This window comes from Odontesthes bonariensis, chromosome 9 (assembly GCF_027942865.1).
Source record: "Odontesthes bonariensis isolate fOdoBon6 chromosome 9, fOdoBon6.hap1, whole genome shotgun sequence".
Taxonomy (NCBI): Eukaryota; Metazoa; Chordata; class Actinopteri; order Atheriniformes; family Atherinopsidae; genus Odontesthes; species Odontesthes bonariensis.
In genome coordinates this window covers 37,982,424-38,010,064 of record NC_134514.1, presented here as the reverse complement: position 1 = coordinate 38,010,064, position 27,641 = coordinate 37,982,424, and the positions used below count along the sequence as shown (strand labels likewise).

General features: G+C 40.2%; 1 protein-coding gene across 3 annotated transcripts in view; it reads right to left on the bottom strand.

Annotated features, from left to right (window-relative positions):
* Positions 1-27,641, bottom strand: part of bcas3 (BCAS3 microtubule associated cell migration factor) — a 401,519-nt gene that overhangs the window by 158,266 nt on the left and 215,612 nt on the right. Inside the window, exon 24 of one of the 3 annotated variants that reach the window (XM_075474184.1) lies at positions 11,633-12,534. The exons of the other annotated variants lie outside the window; for them this stretch is intronic. Within the exon in view, the coding sequence (XP_075330299.1) occupies positions 12,518-12,534 (17 nt within the window). The 3' untranslated portion in view covers positions 11,633-12,517. Of the gene's footprint in view, positions 1-11,632; positions 12,535-27,641 lie in introns of those variants that run through there. 3 annotated transcript variants of the gene reach the window in all.

The following is a 27,641-nucleotide window of genomic DNA, read 5'->3' as shown; positions in this document are numbered from 1 at the left end:
ACAAATCATTGACAAAAGGCATAGCAAAACAAAAGTAGTAGTTTCAAAAAAAGAAAATAAAAAGCAATGTAGCTGACATGCATCCAACTGAAAACCCACTCAGAATCCATATTGGTTCTTACCTTGTGAAGTAACCATGCAATTAGCTGGGAAATAAATATCAGCCTCTGAAATCCAACAGTGTATATAAAGTAGCCTTAAAGAGGAACCACTCATGTCGAGCAAAAGAAAATTCCTAAAGAAGATATTCTCTAAAATGATGTTGCAGATGCTATAAATCAACTGAAAGTACGTCAAGTATGATTTAAAAAAGAAAATGAAAAAATGTACAAACTCGAGACAGCAAACTATTTAAAATAATCACTTTCTTTAAAAGTTACACCTACAAATGCACTCTTATTATGGTAAAATGGGCTTTCCAGTTCAACTGATATCTATAGGTGGCTGGGATGTTTTTCACTTGGCCACTTCAGGATGTACAAATAGGCACTGTTAACAGTGTTAGTCATGATTCAGGAATCTTGTCATACACTAGTAATGGAAAATTAGCAGGGCTTTAAATTTGATGTTTCAAGCCAAATCCAAAGTGACATTATGAAGGTAAGTATTTTAGTATGGTCATTAGCTGATGCTAACATGACAATACTGCTGCCTGTGTTCACATCTATCACTGGTGTCTTAATATCATTTTCAGTCTGAGTCCCTGACAGGGACAACAGTCATCAGGACACAAGGCTGCAGCTCACTGAAGAAAAGCCAAAGGCCTCACAGTTTGAGTGTAAAGGAAATGAGTGCAGCTTCATTCATGCAGCAGGTTCCTCTTCCGCAATCTAAGTTTCCATTAATTATATTGATGTGATGAGCCTTGTACAGCTAAAGGATTCCTAAGATATTTAATTCGTTATATAAAATAATATCAGCATGCTAAAAATCCATCTCTATCAATGGGACATTAATTACTCAGACAATCAATACTTACAAAATGATTTTACTCACTAAAAGCTAAACGGGGATGCCTATGAAAACTTCCCACTGTAGTGACTCAGCTTGTTGAAATTGAAATCTGTTTTTTGAACCATGTGAGCAGCCGGCTAACCTAGATCCTCAGCTAGCTAAGATTTCTGGCTGAGAGTCATCACTGTCATGTGCGCAGAGTCAATTCAAACTTTTGTTTTACATTTCTTACACTGATGACCGAGCAGCAAAGCTGCACAGGCACCCATCACTTTCCTGCCAGATTTTTTCCCAGTACTCAACAAAATTGGGAAACTGGCAGCCCATCGAAATCAGTGACAAAACTGCCCAACAGGAACTCATTCATATGGTACTTCAGAAACACTTTGGTCAGTAAATCTCAAACTTGGCACATGGAATCATACCTAGGTTGTGTCAGCATGAGCTGGTCAATGCCGATAATAAGTTGGCATGGTTGAATTTTGCTTTCATCAATGCTTGAATACAGGTAACAGGATAAATATGTCAACATTCAGGCTGAGGATGATTGGAGTGCTCTTTAACTATGTTAGGTTAGATAATCCACTATAGTGAGATACTTGCTCTTCACATGAAGGATACAGTGAGTATCATTGTTTCTTTCTTTCTCTCTTTTTTTTTTATTTTTAAATGAAATTTCCGAGGGGACATGGATAAGATCCCAAATGATAATGGGCGTTAATTAGAATTTTGTCTTGTTTACTGGGCTGTCCTTGCCAACCCCGGACCTCATGATTCCTGTCTAGATATTTGATTAGACTTTTGGATCTTAATGATGATTTGTGTCGCATAAAACAGTAGCCTACATCTGAACCATCTTCCAGCAGAGAAATCTCCTGATAAACCACAGTATGTTAGCAATTAAGATAGCCTGGACCCCCACACAGAAAACTTGTGCTACTGTCACAATTCAATTTTCCAAAAGCATGAAATCACTTCATGGTACTTTTGACATTAAACTTTGTAATGTAATTGAAATTAACTGTTATGTTGAATAGTATCTGGCATAATAGCACAATAATACTAACAGTGTAATGTTATAAAGTTAGGACTGTTACAGACCTCACAAATGCACTGGATTAGATTCACTATTATATTAACTGAAACTCTTTTAAAATCCTTTTCGTTGGAATGAGAAACTGCACTGTAGCTATAACATGACAGGATATAGATCAATGTGAAACAAGATCTGTAAGAAAATGATTTCAAATTAAATACATATCATATAGAGTTGACTACAAGGAAACTAAATAAATAATAAAATATAAATAATATCTAATGTTTTTTGTTCAACAAGTCAGAATTCCTTCTAATTCAAGGCGCCTGATGGCTAATGAACTCATTACAGGTGAGACCTTGGTGCTCTTCCATAGGTGGAGGTAATGGAAGAGTGCAGGCAGCCTTAGAGAGAGGACTGAGGGGCTACAGTTACACCGTTGTGTGTGTGTGTGTGCGCGCGCGCACAAGAGAGAGAGAGCTATGTAAAGTGACGCACAGCTGGGGTTAAAGAGAAGCCGGTTAGAGGTAATATGAAGTGATGTTAAAATGGCTAAACCTTTTTTTTTCCTGTTGTAGAAACCAGAAGCTGTGTTTGGGTTTGACTGTTAAACTGTTAAAGGTCCACATATGTCCAGATCAAACATATTCATTGTAAATATAACGCCTATACATTTTTCCCATCTTCATGTCCTTTTCCCATCTTTGTTTCTCTCATTTTCTCTTCTTTTTCATTTTGTCTTTTATTTTCACCGTCGGGCTGCACGGTGGTGTGGTGGTTAGCACTGTTGCCTCACAGCAAGAAGGTTCCAGGTTCAACACCCAGTTGGGGCCTTTCTGTGTGGAGTTTGCATGTTCTCCCCGTGTATGCATGGGTTCTCTCCGGGTACTCCGGCTTCCTCCCACTGTCCAAAAAATCATGCATGTTAGGTTGATTGGCATCTCTAAATTGTCCTTAGGAGTGAGTGTGAGCGTGCATGGTTGTTTGTCTCGTATGTCTCTGTGTGGCCCTGCGATGGACTGGCAGCCTGTCCAGGGTGTACCCCGCCTCTCGCCCATTGACTGCTGGGATAGGCTCCAGCCCACCCGCGACCCGATCGACGGATTCAGCGGTATAGATAATGGATGGATGGATGGATTTTCACCGTCACTAAAGAAGTTTTGTCATTGAAGTGATTTCCTTGTTTGCTTTCTAGCTCGACTATTCAAAAAAATACAGACAAGTTTGCATGTAACTTTTAGCAGAAGTGGGGGATGGCCCAACTTGTAATTAATATCTGTCAAAATGACAGAGTTAAAGGTTTATTTTAGCATAAAATATTATTTTATTATTTTATTATATCGAATTAAAAACTGATATTCAATCAAAAGGTAGCCCTCTTATAATGGTCAGGTTAGGAGTTGACACAAACAAATTAGGCTCTAATATTGGGCAAGGAAGGAAAAACAAAAACAAAAAATGGATAACTGTCAAAACAATCAATCCATTTTCTATAACTGCTTAATCCAACTCAGGGTCGCGGGGGGCTGGAGCCCATCCCAGCTGTCATTGGGCGAGAGGCGGGGTACACCCTGCACAGGTCGCCAGTCCATCACAGGGCCACACAGAGACAGAAGAGACACACAACCATCCACACTCACTCCTAGGGACAATTCAGAATCACAAATGAACCTAACGTGCATGTTTTTGGACAGTGGGAGGAAGCCGGTGTACCCGGAGAGAACCCACGCATACTTGGGGAGAACATGCAGACTCCACAGTGAAAGAACCAGCCGGGATGCGAACCAGGACGGGGCCTGCTGTGATGCTAACCACCACACCACCATGCAGCCTGTCAAAACAATGCATTCCAAATAAGTACGAGATTAAGCATTTGTCAAAGTAGCCATTTGATTCCCTAATGTCATATCATTTCATGTCTGGAAAGCTGCAGCATATTGTATGGACGCCCATCTTTCACAATAAAAGCCCTGCTAGGTGCCGGGGTGTTTTTCCATTAAATTCAATTAAGAAAGGATTTTAGTTCACTTGATACGGTGCAGGAAGTGTAAAATGTATATTCACAGCTTGTCAAGTCAGTCATTTGATAGCCTGTTGGTTACTTCTGCAATTATCTGCCACATGATGTGGTCTCTTTCAACAATCCACCACAAAAGGTTAAAGTTTTTCAAGATACTTTAGGCAAATTTAGTCAGATAAAAAGAAAAAAACAACCAATACCACTTTGGCAGGCAAAAGGAGGACAAAAGAAGCATGTTGTGCCCTTTTCCAGATATTGTAGTGAGGTACTTAAATTAAGCCTTGTTATCATACTGATAATAATAGGAATTTGAAATAAAGTCCTGCCTCTAATAAGGGTCTGACGCGAACGATGAAGTAGAAGTTGTTGGACTAAATCAAGGCATCAGTCTCTATCTGAGGAACTTCTGTTACTGAACATGCACGGATGTGTGAATATGCAAATTTCCCCCACGGCCACAATTGCAAATGTTTTGGCTGCTCAGTCTCTGCTTAGCTGAAAATATCTTCAGTTTAAATGTTCTGAACAGCTAAAGATATGTGACTGATTAAAGATAAAACATCTAACTCCCAGTCACCAGTTATGACAAGTCCCCCCACAATAAGTTACATAAGTCTTTCTTTAGATTAGTCAAGTATGAAATCATCAAAGCACAATTTGAATCCTTGATTTGAGATGAGCATCAGTGCACTGCAGTTCCAAAGATGTAAAACGCTCCATCATTACTCTTACTGCATGATGTGTATCCTTCCAGCATATTGAAATTTAAAAAATGGATGTATGGGTTTACCACTTGAACCTGTTGCCTCCATGGTCTGAACTCAATGGATGGATGTTTTCTGTATTTGGGTGTGAGTAGATGGAAAGTTGCTGGGATGATCCCTGGAAAGGGATGACAGCATCCCAGAATACTGATCTCTCCTGGAACCCCAGATGTTATGAGCTATGACCCGTAGAGAGTAGTTGGCAGCCAGCCCACGGGGTTGCAGGTAGGCTTGGATTACTGCACTGTTCTCACAAACACACACAATGCTATGACGAGTGACATGTCACAGAACAGCAGCATTTACGCACACGCACTCGCACATATGGATGGCTTGAGGGGAAATCAAGCTGTCGCCTCTCAATTACCCCGAACAAAAGGGCCATTGAACATGACAAGAGAGTCTCTCACAGTGGCAGTTAAAAAAAGTTTTTCTTTGTTAGTCCAGGCCACTTTTTAGCACAGCAACATTCAAACACAAGATCCTCTCAGTGAACCCAAACAGGTTTAAAGAGATAACCATGGAAAATAGATGTAAAAAAACTGACATCCGACTCTCTAAGCTGCAATCTGTTCTGATTTACTATATCGATACATGCCAATACAACGTTTGACACATTATAATGCTTTAAAATGAATACAGTTTAAAAAGTCTTTTAAATGTCATTGCAGATCATTTTTATATCGATGAAAGTACCCGGTGGTTATTCTTGACTTTTACGTTGCCTTATAAAAACCTGAACCTTGCTGGAGTCTATGCTCCTGTGCTTACATAGGAAGTGACAGGGTTCTGTGCACTTTATACCCCACACCGCAACGTTTATTATCTCAGTATCGTCAAACGGTGGAGCATCATCGCCTCAGCATGCACGGAGCTAATTGTTTTTCGAGCCCAGTTTGCGTCCTGTCTTGGCATGGAACTTTGAGGAGAGGGTTGTTTTTGGAAAACTCCCAGTTGCTCCAACTTAATGTTGAATTATGGTGCTTTTCTCTGTGAATAGATTATTTTAAAAATCATCATAAATAGCACAGGAAAGACAAAGAAAAGAGAAAAAAAATTCTATCCTTTTTTTTTATTCCCAGTGGGCTTGTGTGAAGTACTTATGAGTAGTCACTAACTTACTGGCAGTAGACACCAGTGCTCTCAGTTAGAAGTATCCGATGGTTTTCCGACAGAAGAAAAAAAATTCTCAAGATGGGTTCCACCAGAAAGGCTATAATGTGGATATTTACACTGTGTCACTTGGACTGGGTCTGCGTAACACAGTGAAAATGTAAGCAGCTGTTTGACTGAAAAAATGACAAAGGGTGCACAGAGATCTGCAATATGGCTCTCACTCGGACAACTATGCATTATTTTAGGTTTGAGATGTATCAAATGGTGAAGATTTTGTTCTTCTGGAGGCCTCGTTTTGAGTAACATTTAGCTTTAACTGGCCTGTCTGGACAGATCCTTATTCTCCACACTTATATGACTGCCATCTATTACAGGTTAGACACTGAATACTCTTAAGTATGTTATACAACCCCACTTAAAAAAAGAAAGAAAGAAGGAAGTACACTATCTATCTATCTATATATATGAAATCTACATAAAGATGCAGTTGTAACTTTTTACACAATAAGAGCAATGGTAACACAATATTCTCAAAAGAGTCATCTTGGCTCCATTACAACTTACATGTGGACCTTATGTCTGGTGTATAAATTGAGAGGATCATCAATTCTTATTTCAGGCCATTTCATTTCATATGACACCCTCTTATTACAATAAATGGACTGGTCATGGCCATTTTACAACGGATGTTGAACTGGTGTGTGATTTCCCACTGGTTCAATTTACCATGATGGTATACTGTAAGAAGCTGAAAGAAACTTAACCTTTTTGCCTCAGCAGCTTTCCAACATTTAGTTGGTCATGATATATGAGACAAAAACATTGACAATATCAGAATTTTCAAAAGTGGTGAAGAGAAAATAAACAGCAGGGACAGGGCAGGGGGTGAAGGAGCTCACACAAATATCAATAAACACTCCTCTTCCGTCTCGGAAGCTTCCTGCTTTATTTGATTAGGCTGAGGACGGAGGGAGGGTTGGGGGTGAAAAACAGAGCAGTCATGCTCTTTTGCTTTTCTTCCTCCTTTCCCTTCCTCCGCAATCTCCAGCCTCTCCTTAATGGGAATGGGAAGTTTGGGATGTGGAGGGGAGAAAGAGGGGACTTGTGGAGTGGGTTGCTGTTAGCCTCAGCCTAACCTCCCCCATCTGGACTGGGGAGGGGGCGTCTTGCCAGCCTTGAGGCTACTCCCAACCCTTCCCAGCTGTTGGCTGTTCAGAGGCAGGTTTTTTTTTTCCTGCCCCAAGTGTGTGTTTTCGGTGGGCTTGAGAAAGCATTTTTTTTCATAAACATTTGCCATATCCTCCACCAGCTGCTGACCCCACTGCTCCTGTCCCTTAGCAGAGCTCTGCTTTGCAGGCAGAGGGGAATGGTTTTCATTTAGCAGACTCTGCTTTGCAGGAGAGACTTGCTAAAGGGTTCTTGGCCCCGCTGCTCTTAGCACGCCAGCTATAATATGAAAGCTAGACAGGTCACTGGCTGGGAGCATAAAATGTTAACCGATAGACGCCTTTGTGAGGCTGCTATTAGCACATAGTTAAGTTGAAACTGGAAGTTTGAGATGCGGAATATATCAATCTCAATGTGACAGAAACTAAGGCTAAAACATCCTTCCTTCCTTTAAAGCATTCTGTCACTTTTTGATCATTTTGGGGTAACATGCAAAAAGAAACATGCATGATAACATTTTGTATGGGTTGTTATAGTGACAGGGTATCAGCACTTACATCTGAAATTGTTTTTCTGGGAATGAATGAGTCCTCAATTGACTGGAGCCCTTTAGTGATGCAGAACACTATCAACTTCTGAACCGTCTATTCATTCAAGGACAGTATGGTAGTTCTGGTCCCCTCGTGTTCAGCTAATCTCTGCAGTTTAGCATGTCAAGCATAAATATATTCATAAAAATGTGATCATAAACATAATACATACAGCCTCAATAAAACATCTGACGTGAAATCTGATGGAGATACATTTGGAGCCATTATTTGTTCATTCGAGCTGTTAACTTTGAAACCAAATGTGAACTCTTTGTAGCAATAGATCAACTGATCCACCAACATAAAAACAGCTTTAGAGCACATGTTAAAAAATGCTCATGTATTTACATCAGAAAGAGGTTGAGTCTAAAAAAGAAACAAGGAGCCCTTCCTGATACCAACAGCACAAAGCAAAAACATTCAAGAAAAACTCTGCAAACCTCAAGTCTAGGTCCAAAAGCAACGTCCCAAAAGACCACCAGCATCAACCACCTCTTGCCTACTTGTCCTTAAATAGCTATCCCGCTGCATGTGTCGATGAAAAATGTATTGAGCGCTTGTTAGTCAAGTTGGGTGCAGGTGCCAATGCTGTATGTATATCATCTGATGGCATGCTTGTGCTGCTGCATTATGAAAGAGGAAGCTGGGCCTCATGTAACATTCAGCAGGATGGGGACGCTGTCGGTGAGGCCAGAACAGCCTGCAGCCAAAGACACCTGCATCTCCAAGTTTCTTTTACTTACAGTAGATGTGTGTAAGCTCAAACTGAGCTGTGGATCCACATGTTGGTGGTGGATCCACACATTTCAAAGCCCAGCTGGGAGGACGCTCACGCAACTGCTTTTGTTTCAGTCGTATGCCTTGTTACACACGTAAACACAGTCTGAACTGCAGGGATGCATCGCACACAGAACTTTTTTCCTCTTTTTTCCCTTTAGCTTGCATCATAAAACACGTTTAAACACACACAAGAACACACTAAACACTTGTACACAAACTTAGACATCCCATTTGAACTTTGACCTCAAGTGTCCAGAACACATACACTCGCTCCTCCTCTTTGTACTGGTCTGCTTTGGAATTGCATGGTAATACTTCATTATGGCAGCACTGTAATTTAGAGGGAATGAGCACTTCAAACGAAAAGCAACCCACACATAAACACACACAGACGGGGTTACTGTAAATGTGTGTAACCTAGAGATCTGCAGGGACCAGTAGAAATTTTTTTTCTTTCTTTCAGCGTTCCCAGAAGAGTCCAAAATACACCCGGACAGTAATCAGAGGCACACTACAAGGTTATCATTGTTGGAGCTGATTGCAAAGTTGAGAGTAATGGTTCAAATTGGGAGAAGAGTGCAACGCCAACTTGTACACAGAGAAATGTGAACTTTGTTACACAAGGTGTTTGAAAGGTTTATGTTTGACAGCCTCCTGAATTATACTTTTATACAACAAAAAGTTACACTTGGTAGATCTTTGAACGTTGGGTGGTCTTTGCTGTCTAGAAATCATTTGGAAGTTCCAGTTTGAGTGTTTACTCCCTGTGGTCTGAATCTTGTTTTATGCATTGTAAATAAGTCACTTGCCTAGTGCTGCTTTCAGCTTTAAACGCTTCGACAATTACACTCTAAAATGACTGTGAATGAAAACAACTTCACAACCAAATGCTGCAATTTGTACTTCAAGTGTGTAAATAAGTCAACAGCTAGCTAGCATTATATTAGCCTCCTTACTAATACATTCAACTGCATCACATATTAGTGAATCAATTCAAGCTTTTATAACTTCAACAGCATCATACTCTCACTCATACTTTGTAGTCTTCTTTTCTATAGATCCTGTTACGTCTGTGCTCAAAATGCCCAACTGCAGCATGAAACTCAGTTAATGTGGGCATACTCTGTCCACAGGCAATTCAAAAGTATTTACCTCAGAGTAGACAAAAGAAAGAAAAAAGAAAGTATGCTCATTTCTACTCCATTTAAGTCTGCATATTTTACCACCAATGATTCATTCAGTTAAAAACATGTCTGCTTTGTTCCACACCTGCTCAGATCCTGCTGTACGTGTGTGGTGGTGTGTGAGCGTGTACGTGTTTGAGGATGAATAATTCAAAGCACACATGCAAACATTCTTGGCTTCTGTACTATGAACAATTAAACTCGATGCATTACACAGGAGGTTTACATGATTTGAGAAAGTCTTTTGTCCTCACACACAACACACAAGTTGACTGTGATGCTCAAATGAGCTGTAACTAACCAAATACAGTGCAACATGGGTGGCTGTGCGCATGTGAGCTCAGTTCCACGCTTTAAAGACGCCATTTGTATGTGACACAAATTCACAACAATAAAGATACAGTAGACTGGTGAATGTTGGTGAAAATGTGTGACTTACACACAAGTCACATCTCGAAATGAAAACATACATTTGAATCTCCAACTTCTTGGATCTTGAAGATGTTTCACCTCTCATCCGAAAGGCTTCTTCAGTTCTGAACCAGATGGTGGGGAGGATCAGCTTCTGAGCACAGAGGGTTGTTACAGTCACCCCCTGACCAAGCTCCAAGAAGTCATCCAGGTGCCCTCCTTTTTCTCCTGGTACCTGTCTAAACTTTTAGCGGGTCAGGGGGCATTTAACGGATACACTGCTGTGACCCCCGGACTCAGTCTTCTGTTTCCCCACCTGTGTGCTCGCACTGTGCTGATGCGTGTCAGCTGAATCCTCTGACACCGGGACATACTGAACAATGATGGTCACTTAGTCCAAGGCTGGAGGGTGACAGAAATGTTTCAGATCTGCAGTGTGCGCCTGGGATTTCACATCCAAGCAGTTTGCATCAGTTTCTGCTAATTTCCCTGTGCTTTTCATTTACTTTCAGATTGTTGAGATGAACAATGTTTTACAGGGTGGTTAACAACACGTTTGTCTTTGGTGTGAGAAACTCACAAAAGAGATTTATTTCTCCTTCACTCAGACTTTAAGTCTGGTTTGCCGACTGCTGGCAGAGAGCGATGTGTTACAGTTTCTTATGAAGTAGTCATTTTGATTCCAGGAATCTGATGACTTCATCATATCGAACTTCTACAAAGACATTAATTCTATTGTAAAATTTTTAGTATAAATATGTCATCATGGAGGGCTGCCGGTGTGGTGGTTAGCACTGTCGCCTCACAGCAAGAGGGTTCCAGGTTCAACTCCCGGCTGGTTCTTTCTGTGTGGAGTCTGCATGTTCTCCCTGTGTATGCGTGGGTTCTCCCCGGGTACTCCGGCTTCCTCCCACTGTCCAAAAACATGCATGTTAGGTTAATTGGTGACTCTAAAAAATTGTCCTTAGGAGTGAGTGTGAGTGTGTGTGTGGCTGTTTGTCTCTGTGTGGCCCTGTGATGGACTGGCGGCCTGTCCAGGATGTTCCCTGCCTCTCACCCATTAACCGCTGGGATAGGCTCCAGCCCCCCCGCGACCCGACCGACGGATTCAGTGGGTATAGAAAATGGATGGATGGATGTCATCATGGAGAGTTAATATTTATATTGCTTTTACACTATTCAAAGCACATGCAATTCAAAATAATAGAAGCTTATTCGGTTAGCTCATGTACTGTTATCACATCAAGTCGATAATGTAAATAAGATCTATCAATCATCTTTCTCAGGACTTGCAAAAAATCAGATAAATAAGACTCAGTTGGAACTTCATTAAATCCTTGTGTTTCTTAAAGGAGCTTGATACTAAATAGTCAATCAGGTTTTTGGAATGCCGTCTGCAGATGCTGTTTGCTTAATGTGTGCAAAGGACACAGATATTCACACCCCATTTTTTTCATCACCTTCTATCATATTTGAGATAATTGAGAAATATGAAATGGACACAATGCACTGCACACGTCTTTTGCAGAAAAACAGCTGAAGTCACTTTAATATAAAACTTTAGGCTAAGATGAAAAAAAAAACAAGTGAACAATTCACTGATGAATTTTGACAAAAGTATCAGAAATGACACTGCAATACGAGTCAGCAGCATAAATCTGTGCCAACACTTACTACTTCATTCTTCAATCATATACCAACCTTTGGAAAAGCACAAAATTACCATTAAATATGCAGTTTCATTTTTTCCTTCTCTACAAATCCAAACTTTGGGATTTGAATTATTACCCAAATTTGCCGTTTCAAATAGAAGATAATGATAATTATTATTATTATTACGATGATGATGATAACGATAATACCAATAATAGTGTTAATACATTTAGTCGATCAATTTACATTAAACTCGCCAAGAGAGTGACCAAGTGTTCTTTTCTGCTGAACAAAGCTGATCTTAGATCAGTGATCTGACATGGTGGAAGGTTTCTCATATGATCCTGATGAAAGGCAGAAACTGACGACACACATTGATCACATTGCTTTTTTATACAAGTGTTGTTGGAGTTTTGACCACTTCACACAAGAGTAAACGTTGACATATCTGCCTCTTTCAATTAAAGAAAAAAGAAGATTAAACAGGTGTAGTGTCGCTATTTAATTATTCATTTAAGTGTGTTATAGAAAGTTGATTCTTTACAGATTTACTACCATCTACTATCTATGAGGCCATACCTGGAGACAAATGAGCAGACAGACAAATAGAAACACATAAGTAGAAAGCTGGTCATCTTCCTCTTTTCCTCCTCCTCCTCCTCTCCGCCATCCCTCTGCTCTCACACTCAACAATGATAAAACAATGACTGGGCAGTGAGGGAGAAAGGAAGGGTGGATGGCGGGATGGACGGATGAAGGAGCAAAGAAAAGGATGCATGCTTGTGAGGAAAAAAGCAAGAAAAAAGAAGTGAAATGGTTATTGGTAGAGCGAGGAGCTTCTTTTATCTTAAGGAATAACCTGCAGGAGACAAGCAGAAAATAAAACAAAATAATTGGCTTTTAAAGCTCTGATGGTGAGAAAACTTTTGTTGGTACACTGTTTTTTTCTTCAGCATGCATGGCTATGGTTGGAGACATGTATGAGAGAGACATGTTCCATCTATAAATATCCATAGCAACTCTCTGAGAATGATGACAGCATGGCGGTTTGCAAAAGTTATTCTTTTAAAGCTGAAGCAGATGCTGCTCCGATCAAGAACAATGCAGGGCATACAAATTCTTCTGGAAGCCTTTTCCAATTGTGCAAAGAAAGCTTGCATTTTGGAATTGGTATCATGTTCTTCTATACAGGTTAAACAAGAAATGAGTCAAGAGAGATTACATTCATTTGAAGCCTTTACCAGTTGGTAAAACAAGACAAGCCAGAGACAGCCAGCTGAGAGCATTCATCTGGCCATGCAGGTCACACAAAAGGAGCTATTGAGATGCATTATATCATGAGCTGCACTCCAAGGATGTGGAACAGCAATGCTGGGGAGCACAGGCAACACATCTTGGCCTTGGCTTGGATTTTTCCACTACAGTAACCAACTTAAAGAACTATTAAACAACCAAGTTCAACTAAAACAGTTTGTTTCTGGACTCTATCTATAATAGTGCAAAGAATTTTGTTCTGTTGGCTAAGAGGCCTGAGATGACAGGGAAACCAGACTACTGAGAAAAGGACAGCGACAAGACACTTTACCAGGATTATATGTTTACAAAGGAAGCTTCTTATTAATCTAGACTTCCAATTCAATCCATAAAAAGCATTGCATGGAACGGAATTGTAAAGCTGTGCACCAACTAGGAAATAGTTGGTGTTTTTCTTTTTTATAGTTTTTTAATACTATATATTTGCTATGGTAACTTTCAATATTTGCATAAAGTCTGAACCCTACAAGTTACTTTCAACGGTAGCATTATGAGAAATCCTCATTGTTTTTCCCAAAACACTTTGGAGACATTTAAAACAGACTGTGAAGCTAAACGTGATGCTATGGAGAATTACATTGTGCCATAATATTAGGCTGTGGTGGACACGTTCATGTGGGTTGCAGCGAGCTATGACACAAAATTCAACATCACACTTTTAAAAAATAAGATCAATTCCTGGTTTAGATGCTGAGAGAACAAAAATGGTAATCTTTTTTTGTTTTGTTAATTTCTATGTTGCTGCTTTGCAGGTCTCACCATAGAACCGTTGTGTGTGAAATGAAGCAAACTGGAGCTGTTAGATAAGAGGCCTCAGAGGTAGTCTTACACAGAGATTGAAAGCTAGCTTCATTCCATCTTCCATGTGACAAGACTGAATCAGGCTGCTTGTAAAATGTCACGCTAAACTCATTTTTGAAAAGCAACAAGACACCCTCCTCTCTGATCATGACCTTGGCATGGAGTCCATGCAACTGAGCCAAGGTGGGCATTATGCAGCAAGGTGAGCAAAAGATTACAAATTGTGAATGAGTTCTGGCAGAGCGAAAGGCGTCTGGAAAGCAGCAGTGCTGACTGGGAAAACACAGAACCCTCATTTAATCTGATGGAACTGTAAAGCAGCTAACACACGCAGGGGCAATTGTGGCTTAATATGTGTGTCACTATGTGTGCTTCATTAGTGTGCATCTTGGCCTTGTGAGTTTCTGGTGTGTGAGTGTAATGGGTACCGTGTGCTTGTTGAGGTCTTGTTTGCCCATCTTAAGTCAATTAAAAGGAAATAAGGCGGCTCTGACCGGCCCATGAACCAGCTCCCTCAGCTGAGAGTATGTCTGTGCAAAGACACACACACACACACACACACACACCAGCTAACACACGGAGGCTGATAATGCTCCACAACTGGCAATCGACCCTGTGCCCCGCTGTGTGAGAAACATTGGCTCTGAGGCTGTTGGACTTTGTGTGTATGTGTGTGTTAAGAATGGCATGTCTGACAGAGCTTCAGAAGGAAACTGTTTAAAACAACATCAGACACGCATGCACATATTCCCTTTGTTTCAGAGGAGATCCCAAGAATACATGGGCTGCAACCCATCAAATGCGTTTCACTTGTTTAAAGCTCCTGGAACGGGAGGGATTAAAAACCAGAGAGACACACGTACAGTAAAAGGCGAGGGATGTGTCAAAAGTAGCACCTTTTTCATCATCACCTTCATTCATCTTTGTTCTTCCAATATCTCCATCCTTAGTAACTGGAATCTGTTAGACAGATGTTTGGTAACTCTTTAGTCATTCGGATATTTTGACAAACCTTTTTTTCTTATCTCAACATGACACTGAATAGGCATCACAGATTTGGTAGAAAAAATTATATGCAGTCAACTTTAATTGATAACATCAGTGAAGAATGTCTCAGGTTGGGTTGAAATGACGACTGCCTCTTTTCTGGAACTGGGTCCAGGTGGGAAAAAAGACCATGAGCATGAGCTCCTGGGGAATTGTTCCTATCTGCTAAATACTAAAAACTAAATACAGTGGAAACCGCTTATAGTGGTCACGGATATAGTAATCAACCGCTTATATAGATCAAAAGGCTTGGGACAGAATCATTTCTATACAAATGCTGTTTAAATAATTTGTTTATAGTAATCAAGAAATCCGCTTATAATGTTCATTTTTGGCCATTTTATGAATGTAAACATGTGCAAAAATAATTTTAAAACTACGTGTAGCTATCTTATTTTTTTACTCCCTTGATTCCTTTCTGGACGTCTGCTTCTGCCTCGCTAGCTAACGTAACGAGTTGACACCGGGCAGCAAGCGCGCGAATCATGCTGGAAAAAGGAAGTAATTTTCTCTGAATGAAAAACATAGTCTCCTCGAGGCGTATGACAAATTACCAAGAGGTAGCTTTAATTTTCTTGATGCAGTTATCTTCTATGTTGTTGTTCTATGAAACAGTTTGTTTCAAACTTTATTTTCAGACATGTTAAAAAATGCACCGGCGGCACAGCAGAGCCGACGCACAGAATAAGTTACATAGGCCTACTGTATTTGAGTTATGTCTGCGCACTGCGCAGTACTGTGCTGTGATTAGGCATTTGTTTCAAACTTTATTTTCAGATTTGTAAAAAAAAAAATGCACCAGCGGCACAGCAGAGATTAAGTTACGTACTGTATTTGAGTTAGCCTACAGTATGTCTGCGCACTGCGCAGTACTGTAATTAAACTTGCATGATAATAAAATTCAGTAAATGCTGAAGCTATCCGTTTCATTTAATTTTTCTCATTGAAAAACGATACAAATGGCATTTAGATGATATTCTGCATAAAAAAATAAGTGAAATACCTGTAATACAAATTCGGTTTTAGTAATAAACCGCTTGTAGTGTTCAAATTGGCTCTGGACCAACGTGATCACTATAAGCGGTTTCCACTGTACTACTATAGTCGTTTGGCATCATTCTAACACTGAAATGTTATTTTGTGTTTAACATTAGCTTTATCTTAAGAGAGTCAGGAGACAGTCCTGGTGGACCTCAGGATTGAACCAGAACAGTGTTTCTTTAACTGCAATTTCAAACTTCTGCTTGTAGGTAGTTAGTTGTAGGAGTTAGAAAAATCGGACTAATTAAATATGAATACGAAACAAGATTCAGTTTGGTTACCTGTGTCTCCTGATTATTCAGCTTGCCAGATCTGGTAAATATTTTGCTTGTCCTACATTTTGTGGTGGTGGGGGCCACTGTGCTCTGTCCACATTTTTGAATCCCTTTCCAGATTTCTACCTTGACAAAATCTTGTCTCGTAAAACTATGAACAATTCCCCAAAGTCATACTTGGTTTTCACTACAAAACTTAATCATGATCAATCAATGAATGCGGTACGTGGAAAACCCAGTCAAGCAGAAGAAGCATCACGAGGGCAGCAGGTAAAAGTATGTGAATGGAACATTTTTTTTCCTTTTCTCTTTAAATAATCTGAACCACGTCAACATGTCCAGAACTGCCTTCTCGCCTCTGCCCTGAGACCCCCATCCATGCATTTATCCCCTCCCAACTCGATTAATGCAACAGCATCCTCAAAGGTTCACCCTCCAAACTCCTCAATAAACTCCAGTACACCGAGAAATGGGCCGCACGTCCTCTCACCCAATCCCCCACCAGAGACCACATCACCCCCGTCCTCAACAACGTCCACTGGCTTCCTATCCCTCCATCTCACTTTCAAAGCCCTCCATAACCAGACCCCTCCTGCCTCATTGAAATCCTTCACCGCTACACTCCATCCTGCAGCCTGAGGTCCTTAGACTCCGGCCTCCTTCTCAGGACCAAGCACACACCCTGGGATGACGGAGCCTTCACCATCGCAGCCCCCTTTCTCTGGAACTCTTCACCACAATCAATCAGAGATTGCATAGAACTATCCACATTTCAAATCACATGTCAAACACATCTTTTCAAAAGTCCTTTTAATGTTTGAATGATTTGCATGTTGCTGTCTATTTTTTTATCTTAAGTCATTAGCAGTTCATTCTATTCTCTATAGTGAATAGTACTTAGGCCGACCGAGTTCTCACCCCTGCTCTCTTTGATGATTTGTCAGGCATGAACCACCCACTGTCACCAGTCTGTAGAAAACTTGTTGGTTGACACTCTGTGACACAGGATATCTATAAATCTGACCAAGGCTCTTTGTCTATTTGTAGAATTTCTATTTGTATGAAATCCAACCTAATTAAAAGGAGATATCAAGTCGACTTGTTCAGTGATCACATTCTCTCTGCTCCCGCTGTGAGCAGCTACATTAGTAAGTACAAGGTCCTAATGCATCTTCCCTTTCTCATGATAATCCCAGAGCTGTTCTAGCAGAGGTGAGGAACCTCTTAATCCTCTGTCCTAAACCCAGCTTCTAATAAACAGCCAACATTTAATCCACAACACAAGCAAGGGTTGAGACGTTATCGCTTGCAATGCCAATGTTCATCGTATTTACATTCCATCCCTTTGTAAGCATCATTATAATACTTCTATTGTAAAATCACTAGATTCAAATCCTGACCAGCCGTCTGCATTAGATTAGAGGAAATGAATCACTGCCCATGATGAGACATAAAATGCAATGCCAGTATATTCTTAAACACTTAGAAAGCTAAATAAGAGACTGAATAATTGGTCATATTTCTGGAATTCAGTATACTGTATTTTTCATTGAGTGAGTGAGTCAAATGTGTAAAATATTCACCTGTGAATTCTCTTTATGTTATCATCATTTAAAGTAATGAAGCAGAAGGTGACCAGATGAATCTTTTGTTTTTGTTCATTTCCAAACTGTGCTTACTTAAGACAAGAAGAAAGCAGCATCTTAAGATACAAATTTGATTGCTCTTTAATCTTACACCACAACATGCCTCTGGCTGGGGACTGGCAGCTTCTGTCCAGAGGCCTGCTTTCCTTACCACTGTCCTTTGCCTGATTACGAGATAGGGTCAAACAACTAAGTCCTTTAAAAGGTGGTACCAAGTCAAGTTCGAGGTGCCTGAGAGTTAAACAGATGTTTTGCTTTATCTCAGTTACAACATTACAGCAGTAAAATATCCACTTCTGTTTGTACACTAACAAAGGCCTTTGATGGTATCAATAATGACGCCACATTCTCATTCCAAAGTCACCACACACCACGCACTGTCCAGGGCCCTTTGCATCAGTGCTCCAAAGCACTGGTTACACCTTTACTGAGGAGTTTTCTTCAGAAAAACACTGCATAATAACAGGAAATTACTGGCTCATAAAATAAAAGTGCTATGGAAGCTTTACTTACACAGTAAGTAGAGTTCACAGAGACTAACTGCAGCTTTCACTCACTTCCCATTGTCATACTATAATCACTTGAGTCCCAATCCTGATGGCATGCAGTAAACCAGAGAGCTTTCACACACTGACTTAGAGTCATTGTTTCTCACAGAACCCAATTATTTGGGAATTGTTTATTAATTCAACACAGTTCTCAGTCATTAAAAGCCTTAAAAACCACAACAATGTTCATATTCAACAAAACTGTACCACAATTGCATCACAAATGAACAATTCAGTCTTGAATTAAGCATGAAGCAGTCCTCAGCCAGTCACCCCCTTTGACTGCTACCATGAAACAGTGGAGTACCTCTTTTAGCAATGAAAGGTAACTGTTGCACTAACACTGCATTTTTTGCTTCACTCTCTCCTTCCTGCCTCTCTAATCGTCATCCTAGTGTACATTTCAGCTTGTGTTATGTGCTGTGGTCAAAAATCAGAAGGACCGACAGAAGTCATATTTATATCAGTGGAGCATCGGCCTTTCAGCACATACATGTTACCTCATTCTTACACAAAAACAATAAAGGAGTGGAAGGATTTTCTTTTAAACTGTAAAAAGAAGGACATTTTGAGTCCTTTAAATATCTCATCTATATAGCCAAAGCCAATGTTAATCTAATAAGCTATACAAGTACAAAGTTGGGGTTCCGTTTTTAAAGTTAGCATTGGTGAAGTGAAAGTAATTACAGCTGTTTTCAATGATAAAAAAAATGGATTTCTACAGCACTAAGAATACCTCTAGATATTTGAAACGGGTGAAAACACATTTATTTAATACATTTAAAGCATTTTATTTCTGTTGTGATGAGTAGTTATACAAGATGTCATTTAACAAACAAATCTACGTGAAATTACAGAAGCAAACACCTATTTTACGTTTTTTACTCATTTATAATGTATTATTAGCAATATTTTGAATTTAACAGTTTAATTATTGAATAATAAAGAAAATTATCTGTCTATATATACATATATACATAAATACATATAAAATAAAGTATTCTTTTAGAAAAAAAGTAATGGTTAATGGTTACAGTTACACTCTTCATGTTATTCATGGTCTAATCCTGTCATTTAATTGATATTGCAAAATATTTAGAAAATACAAGAAAGACTAAATAAATAAAAATGGGTGAGGGTGGGGGTAAGTAAAACATTCAATAGGTTTGAATGAATAATCAATGATAAGAGAGCAAGGAATTGTGATTGTCTGAAACTCTCTAAATCACAGAGAGCCATTCATACCACAGCTTCCCTTACTGATAGACACCACATTCTAAACATGGGATGCACTACTACTGCATGGAGTTTCCCATTATGCATTCAACATATGGCAAGTTTTAAATAAAGATGGGGAGATTTTAAGAAAGATAAAAAGAGCACTTTATTATTTCCATTGTAAATGAAAGGATGTTCCAATGTGTGAAGATAGCTGAAGCTAGATTTAAAGGCAGATATCATGAATGCTGCTTCTTTGCATCACGCTGAAATCTTTTCATGAGCTATGTGCTTTTACAGTCTTTGCACAGTGACCTGTACAAGTCAAGTTATGTCCACAAACGTCACACACGAACTGGGTCTGCACTTGCACAGCTGGGATGAGAAGGAAGTAGCTAGGTGAAAAAAAAATGAGAAGAGGTCGAGAGAGTAATCCAAAACCGACCTACTTTCTCTCTTCCACATACCTGTCCAGTGTGTGTGTTTATCAGAAAGATATCATATGATCAGATCCAGCCCCCAAAGCTCACCCTTTGACTGGGAGGATGCTTCATGTCCATGTTTTAGACCCAGAAGAATTCAAGTTTCCGTAGCCCTTAAACCTGGTGTCAGCGGGTTTTTGGAGCAGGTTTTGTCGGTAGAACAACCATTCTTGTGAAATTCCATTATGATATAGCGTGGGACAAGAAAGCTTAAGGGCATCTGAAGCCCAGAAGTGCAGAAGCAACAGAAGCCTGCTGCTGGCGACTCTATTCAAGTTAAGATTTGATGTAAAAAGTTTTTTAGAGCCGAGCTGTTTCCGTGTCTGCCTGAGCTGTCACTGTACATTCTGCCTAACGTGAACAGTTGTGGCTGATGTCTACAAATGAGAGCAGACCAAGATGACCCGAACAAATTCCATTTACATCCTAAACAGACAACTCCTCCCGTACTTTGTATAGGGATGTGACCTGGCTGTTGGCAGGGAAGAGACTGAGAAAGAGAGAAATGGGTTGCTCAGAATTCCACTTGATGAGTTGCATATGCAACGCTGGCATGTCAGTATCCGTGCAGCCATGTGCACAAGCTCCTGTCCGTTCAGTTTGCTATCCTGCATTCCTACATGCCACAATACCCCAGGACATGGCCATATGCCACTGGCTTGGCCTGCTGATCAACACTGCTCCAGCTTCGCATGACAGCTCGCAGCACCCACATGCGCACACATTCACACACAATAGTTCTGACAGATGGGTGAAAAGGTGGGCCACGTCATGTGTGAAGTGAACAGAGAGCGGGGGGGGTACTAGCAATTATGGTGAAATAGACTGCAAAGAGAGACAGACATGAGTGTGTACGTGTTTTGAGTGCGCCTGTCCAACAAAAAGTGCACATGACTATGTTTAGAAATACAAACAGATCATCAACCAAAACGAGCGTGCACTTCAGACAGGAGAACCGTTCAGACAACCGGCACACGCGGCCCTCTTAGTACCTGTAAGAGTGTGTGTGCCTCTGGATCATTTGATCATAACCTCCATCTATTCTGCTTTGAATAGCACACAGTGCATGTGAGGGAACAAAGCATGTCACCAGAAGCTTGTTCACATCTTAGAACAGTGATACTTACTATTTTTTTCACCAGAGCCACATTGGCAGAGCAAAATCAAGGGAAGAGCCACTTTTACGACAACATACTAAGTACGCTTTTGCAAATATGCATTTCTACATATAAAACATCCCACAAAAAAGAAACAACACAGCCAATACATTTTCAATTAAGACCATATTTACCTTAATACTGGGACGAGCGGAAGCTGGCCTGCATGTCCTTGACTTTCTTCATGTTGTAGTTGTAGTTTGTTGTTGTAATCATAGTGAGACATTCAAGATGAGCATGGTTTTTGTGCTGGTTTTTGCCCTTTTTTAATTAAAAACCGATCCATTGTGATCTGCATCTCGCGCTGGCTAAAGGAGCTAGCGTGCACTGCGGTCAAGTGTGACGGTGGTTGAAGCAGGCTGCGTTGCCAGGTTTAACAGTTCCCCCTTTAGGAAACAGCCTTAATTAATACTTAATAAAAATACTTAATACTGTGCAGTACTCGCTGTGTGTTATTTGAAAAAATTGTATTGTTATTGTTACCATATTGTTATAAGCCTATATGCGAGTGCGAGCCGCCAATTAAAGCTTGAGGAGCCGCATGTGGCTCGCGAGCCGTGCAATGAGTATCTCTGTGACCTTTCGCTACATTCTGCCAAATTTACATTTAGACACTCAGATACATGATTATTATTTCCTGACCCAAGCTTAATTCAAACTCCTATCAACGGCAGTGCAATGGACCTTAAAGCAAAGATAGCATATCCTGTTACTGGCCAAGAACTTAGAGGTTATGAGAGATTCAACATGAACATGTGTTGGCTCCGCTGCATGTGGAACCACACACGGACAAAATCTTCTCCAAATTGGCTGTCTGCACAGAAATCACTCGACATGTAAGAGATTACTGGGTGACAGTTACACTTGGTAGTTTCTGAGGTAATTTCAAGTTAGGAACAAATGACAGTAACCGGTAATCTTTCACAATGAAGAGTCGCTTTTTCCTTTTTATTTGTAAGATAAACCAAACTTTAGGAAATAGGATGATACAAGCGTTCCCTCGGGTGGCTATTCTTGTTCCGTAAATGTGTTTAGATACTGTTTTAACATATCTACTAAGTGCCATCTGGAATTAATGAAAATAAATGTTACTCATTAATAACCTCTGAACTTAAAGGTGATTTATAAAATTAAAGGATTTTGAAAATGTTTTTCTCAGTATTTTTATATCAATATGGATATTAAAAAAAGATAATCCTCCTTGGAACATACTGTGAATGAGTTGAGCCTAGAATGTTCTCATAAAACTAGTTCAACCTGAGATTTGAGCAAAACGCTGAAGCGGGTCTTCTTCAGTAGTTCAGTGTGTGAGAAAATGTTCTTTTTGTTTCGTTTTTTTCTTTTCTTGTATCACAACCAATGATTTTGGCTTGTTTTAAAACCTGAAAGGCCCTTGAAGGCCAATAAAATTGAGAAAAATGGCTTTCCTTTTTGCTTATTTTGCGAGGAACAAATTGGATCTAATTTCATAATCTGCTTTATTGTGTCCTCGCATCCAACAAACCTTTCTACAGTATTGTTTAAAAACTGTAAAAAGAGATATTAGACATTGTAGAGAAGTTTTCCTGAGTTTAATTTAAAAGTGATGAAGACAGATGAAGCATTCACTGTACTGTATGTGTAGAGATGAATGATGAGTGAGAAAGGGTTGAGAGTAAAAGTGGTGTAGAGAGTGATGAGAATAATCCTCTGCCCATGTAACAGAGATAAAGACACACTGAGGTTTTAGCTCCATGCAGGAGATTGACCTCATTACTGGCAGAGAGCTCACAAACACACACAGAATCACACAGTGGAATTGTTTAGAAATGACAAAATATAGAAGTGTTGGATGTTTTTTTTTTCTCTGTGAATGACTCACTCTGCAAAACTAAGTGTAGATGTGTGTGTGTTTGTAATGAACCGAGAACAACTGAACCCTGATCAGAAGTGGAGAAAAGGGCCGGTGCCCCCTCCGCTTTCACATTCATCAAAAATCTATGTTTGATCTCTCAGCCACATCGCACTTGTGCCCTCCAATCATCTGCTGCTGCCTCCAAGGTCCCCTTTAGCCTACACACACATGCACACACACACACACACACACACACACACACACACACACACACACACACACACACACACGGACACACACAAAAGGAGAATGGCACACACGTAACCCATTATGACTATTTAATAAATTTGGGGATAGCTCATGTGTAGGGCCATGATCAGTGCAACTTCACTCAAGTGTGGTTAAGTGACAGTGTGCATGTACACGTGCATGTGTACATACACATGTGAGAGGAAAAAGGCAAGCAACAATGAGTGACTGCAAAGCTTTCTAACCTCTGTAATATAGATTCCAACTGCTGCCAAGGGAGGTTAAAACCTAAAAGGGCTCCATAACACTTCATAACTCTGACTTAAATGAAACAACTACAACTCTATAGCCATTAGTGAGACACACACATACACACAAATACACATCGTGTCTTTAAAAGTTGGCAGGGCAACCAAGGTCATTAGGTTTATTTTTACTGGCAGCGAGGTCATTCTGGCATCCACGATCTACCCTGCGACACTCAGGTTTGTCAAAATAAACAAATTTGATTGGATGACAATGTACGCCACTTTAATGGATCACTCCTGGGAAACTGGAGATTTAGGAAAATGAACGGAGTAACAACATAACCTACCAATAAGGAACTTTATGTCGAACTGGGATCACACTACGTAGACAAGATTGTAAAGAAAAACAAATTGAGGGGAGGGAGATGGGTTTATAATAAATTATAATGCTTTACACATTCTGACACGTCACTAAAACAAAGGTGCCAAATATCAATACTTACATTCTATATATGCTACATTTAGGTGTGCCTGTGACCCTGCATACACAGTAAAAAATGGATAGGGTATTTATACGTGGAAGATAAACTTCAAGGTGTAGGTGCTCTTATCAAAGTACCTTATAGAAGTAGCTCTGCTAGATACACTAGCAAGTATCTGTAGTGAGTTGTCATGGTTTAGTCTTTTATAACATTTGTCATGTTTGTGAATTCATTTTTATTTAACCTTTTTATGGAATTACAGAGATATGTCAAAATATCCTGCTGTGTTTTTCTGATCTACAAAGAGGCAAATTTCTTCCTTCATTCTATACATTTCTTTTCATTCCGTGAAAATAAACGGACATTGCCTTCAATAGTCAATGTTAAAATATCAACATTATATGTTAGGTTACAGTTAATGTGATGATATCAATGTATAGAGCAGAGGTATAGCTATAATACCAGATTATGCACAGTGAGATGATGGATGACCCCACCTCTTGTTCTGTGGATTATCCAAAGGAAATATGCCTTTTGTCTTTTTTTCAATGTGGAAAGCAAAGACAAGATATCACCCATGGCATCATTGTGTGCAAAGTTCAATGCAGCATTCTAGAAACGTCTATCCAGACTACTGTTTTTAAGATCACTAACAGCCTACTTTGTTGTTTAGAATCATTCCCAAACACCACAAGGCCCAAAAATGCAAGCCATGGAGATACAGCTAACTGCAACGGCTGAGAACCAGTGTTCTATATGTAAAGACTGAGCTCCAGTAGCGGCTCGTGGTCTGGAAAATAGGCGGGGCAGATGATCTGCGTTATCAAAATGCAAGCTTTTATGGAGCATACGCAATAGTCTATGTAACCGTACGCAGGGGGGATGTGCGCACTCGCATAAAAGTCTGCCATACAACAAACACAAAAGCCCCGTGAAAATGAGCGAAAAGAAAGTTTGTGAAAGGAATTAATACTGCCTACGTTTCAATTAGAGGGAAACTTGTCGCAAAGCATTACCTAGCATGGCTAATTTCATGGCACAATTCAGATGCGCCTTGCTGGACTCGTGTTTTTTTGCCTTTTCCAAAAAATGCTTCATGTCACACACACCGACAGTGCTCCAACCTAAGCTAACAGACAAGTAACCTACTGTGCATGTACGAAGCTGTCAATACATTGTTTACTGTCTCAACATTGCTTTGCTCATCAAGCTAAGATATTTCATTAAATCACTCCCAGTTTCCCATTTTGCAAAGACTTCGTTCACAATCACTTAAACTTTGTAAGATAGCAACTATAAAGTAAAATCTTTACCTACCACAAACGTGAATCCGGATTAAACAGCCAATATCCTTCATCAAATCCGACATAGTTATCCGTTTTATCCAACAAGTTTGTAGGGGAATTTGGCGGCACTGAAGTTCCCACTGGCTAGATGGGCGGAGTAATATATTTCTTAAACCCTTTGAGTCCTTTCCATGTCCAGGGCAGATCATACACCTGCCCCAATAGCATCTATACTGGCGCGCTAAATGTAACATGATATTATGCTACGTAGGGGCCTACAGTGATTCTGATTGGTAGAATGTGCTCGAGAGTTCTAAGAAGGGGCGGCGGGGCCGGGCTTAGCTGAGAGCAGCCAGGCATCTGCCCTGGCCAGTGGCCATAGATCTAACGTTAAGCAGCCACACTGGAGGTAGGCTATATTTCAGCGAAAATAAAAACAGATTCCACTCGCAAAGTCCGTCACAAGCCACAATATGGTGTAATACGATTCCCACTGTGATTGAAGTTGAAATAAATATTTTATCTATAATTTATAATTATCTATATTTTATCTATAAAAGAAAGGTTGGGGTGTGGAAGGCGGGGCTCTGCCCATCCTGCCCAAATACAGCGGCCGCGGCTGCTGAGCTCTATAACTCGGGGATCAACCGTGCTCTCATTATCTATCCAAGCTGTTCATCAAGACCAAAGAAGGGAAGAGACAGCAGCTCCTTTCCCTTGAGGATGCCCCAAAATCTGTTGGATCTCACTGCATATACAGTTTGGCATTTGGAGGGAATTCAAGTTGGAATGTTGGAATGATGTGGCACCACAGTGGATGTTTGCTCATGTCATGGTTTAATCTTAGTTAAAGTGTATTTAGCAGCTAGTAGTGGTCAGCACTCAGCCAAGTTAGACTGAAATGAATGAATCTGGTAAGAGTTCAGTGCACTTTCATATTATCTGATCATATTGTGTGAAGTCTCTATTACAACTACTTTGTTTAACCATGTCAAAAAGGTTCTCTTTCAGTACATCTTATGTTCCTTGATTGGAAGCATGTTTTCTTAAGTCTCCATGTTTTGCCAAACTGCATTTAGCTACCCTCTCCTGTTGTGACTAACCAGACACCTTAGCCTCTGCCCGTGATTGATGTAACTGTTGATGGGGCCCCGGGAGGTTAACTCTATGTTATTCCAACATTTTACGATAAAGGTGGACACTTTGTGTGCTGTACAAGATATTTTGGATTTATTAGTGTTCAGATACTGAGCTAAAAGTTACTTTGGGATTTTGGAATGCTTGGAGTCTAAATAAAGTAAGTGGCGCAGATGCGTGAACAGTGTGGTGGTGTGCAGCAGACAATTAAAGCTGCAGTCTGCAGGATTTGTTGTTGTCATACGTAAAGTCCTAATTTTTGGCATTTTAAGAGTTTACATGATCTATCAGAACGCTTGAAGTTGAAAACGGTGACCTCCGTAGTCGCAAAATGCAAGAAATGCTTATTTTTTAACCGAAAAATAAAAAGTTATTCAACTTCCTGTCCCGCCCCATCAAAACACATGAGAACTCGTGCACGTCTACGTGCACGCCAGATTTGCGTACACGACTCCTCATTCATCAACTCACCTGTCATTTGCGATCATGGAAGACACAGTAAGTAGACTAGCCCGTAATGAAGTTCAATAGTCTAGATAAATAAGCGTGGGGACGAGCCTACCTTGTATCGCGCGTGCACAATCGGTGATTGACAGGCAGCAGAGCCCAGCTCGTAACCTGATTGGTTACCTTTTACCGGTCCGGTCTGCAATTTTGTAAACAAACCTGCTGGCTTTGGAGGGACCTAGCGGGACATATAGGGGACCTAGAGAACTCGTTTTTTTTTTGTATTGGGGTATTTAATGTACTACTTTCAGAATCCCCGGACAGTTCCAGGCACTATGCTTGAAAAAGAGTTGCAGACTGCAGCTTAAATAATAATAATAATAATACATAGGTTTTATATAGCGCTTTTCCAACTGCTCAAAGACGCTTAAATCTCAATTTAGACATTGGGGGATCTCAGATCTGGTTATTTGAACCGAGTAAACGGTGCATTTTTCCACATTTTGTTTCCACACATTGTTTTCTTTCTCTCTCTTTCTAGAGTTACCTTCTTCTGTGTATCAACTAGGGATGGGAATCGAGAACCGGTTCTTGTTGAGAACCGGTTCCCAGTGTTTCAATTCCTTGGAATCGTTTGGCGATTTTGCAAATGATTCCCTTATCGATTCCAGTGGGCGCGAATGACGTGGTGAGTCCAGTGCAGCCAGCAGTCAACAGTAAATATGGCGCCCAAGCGGTACAAACGCTCGAAAGT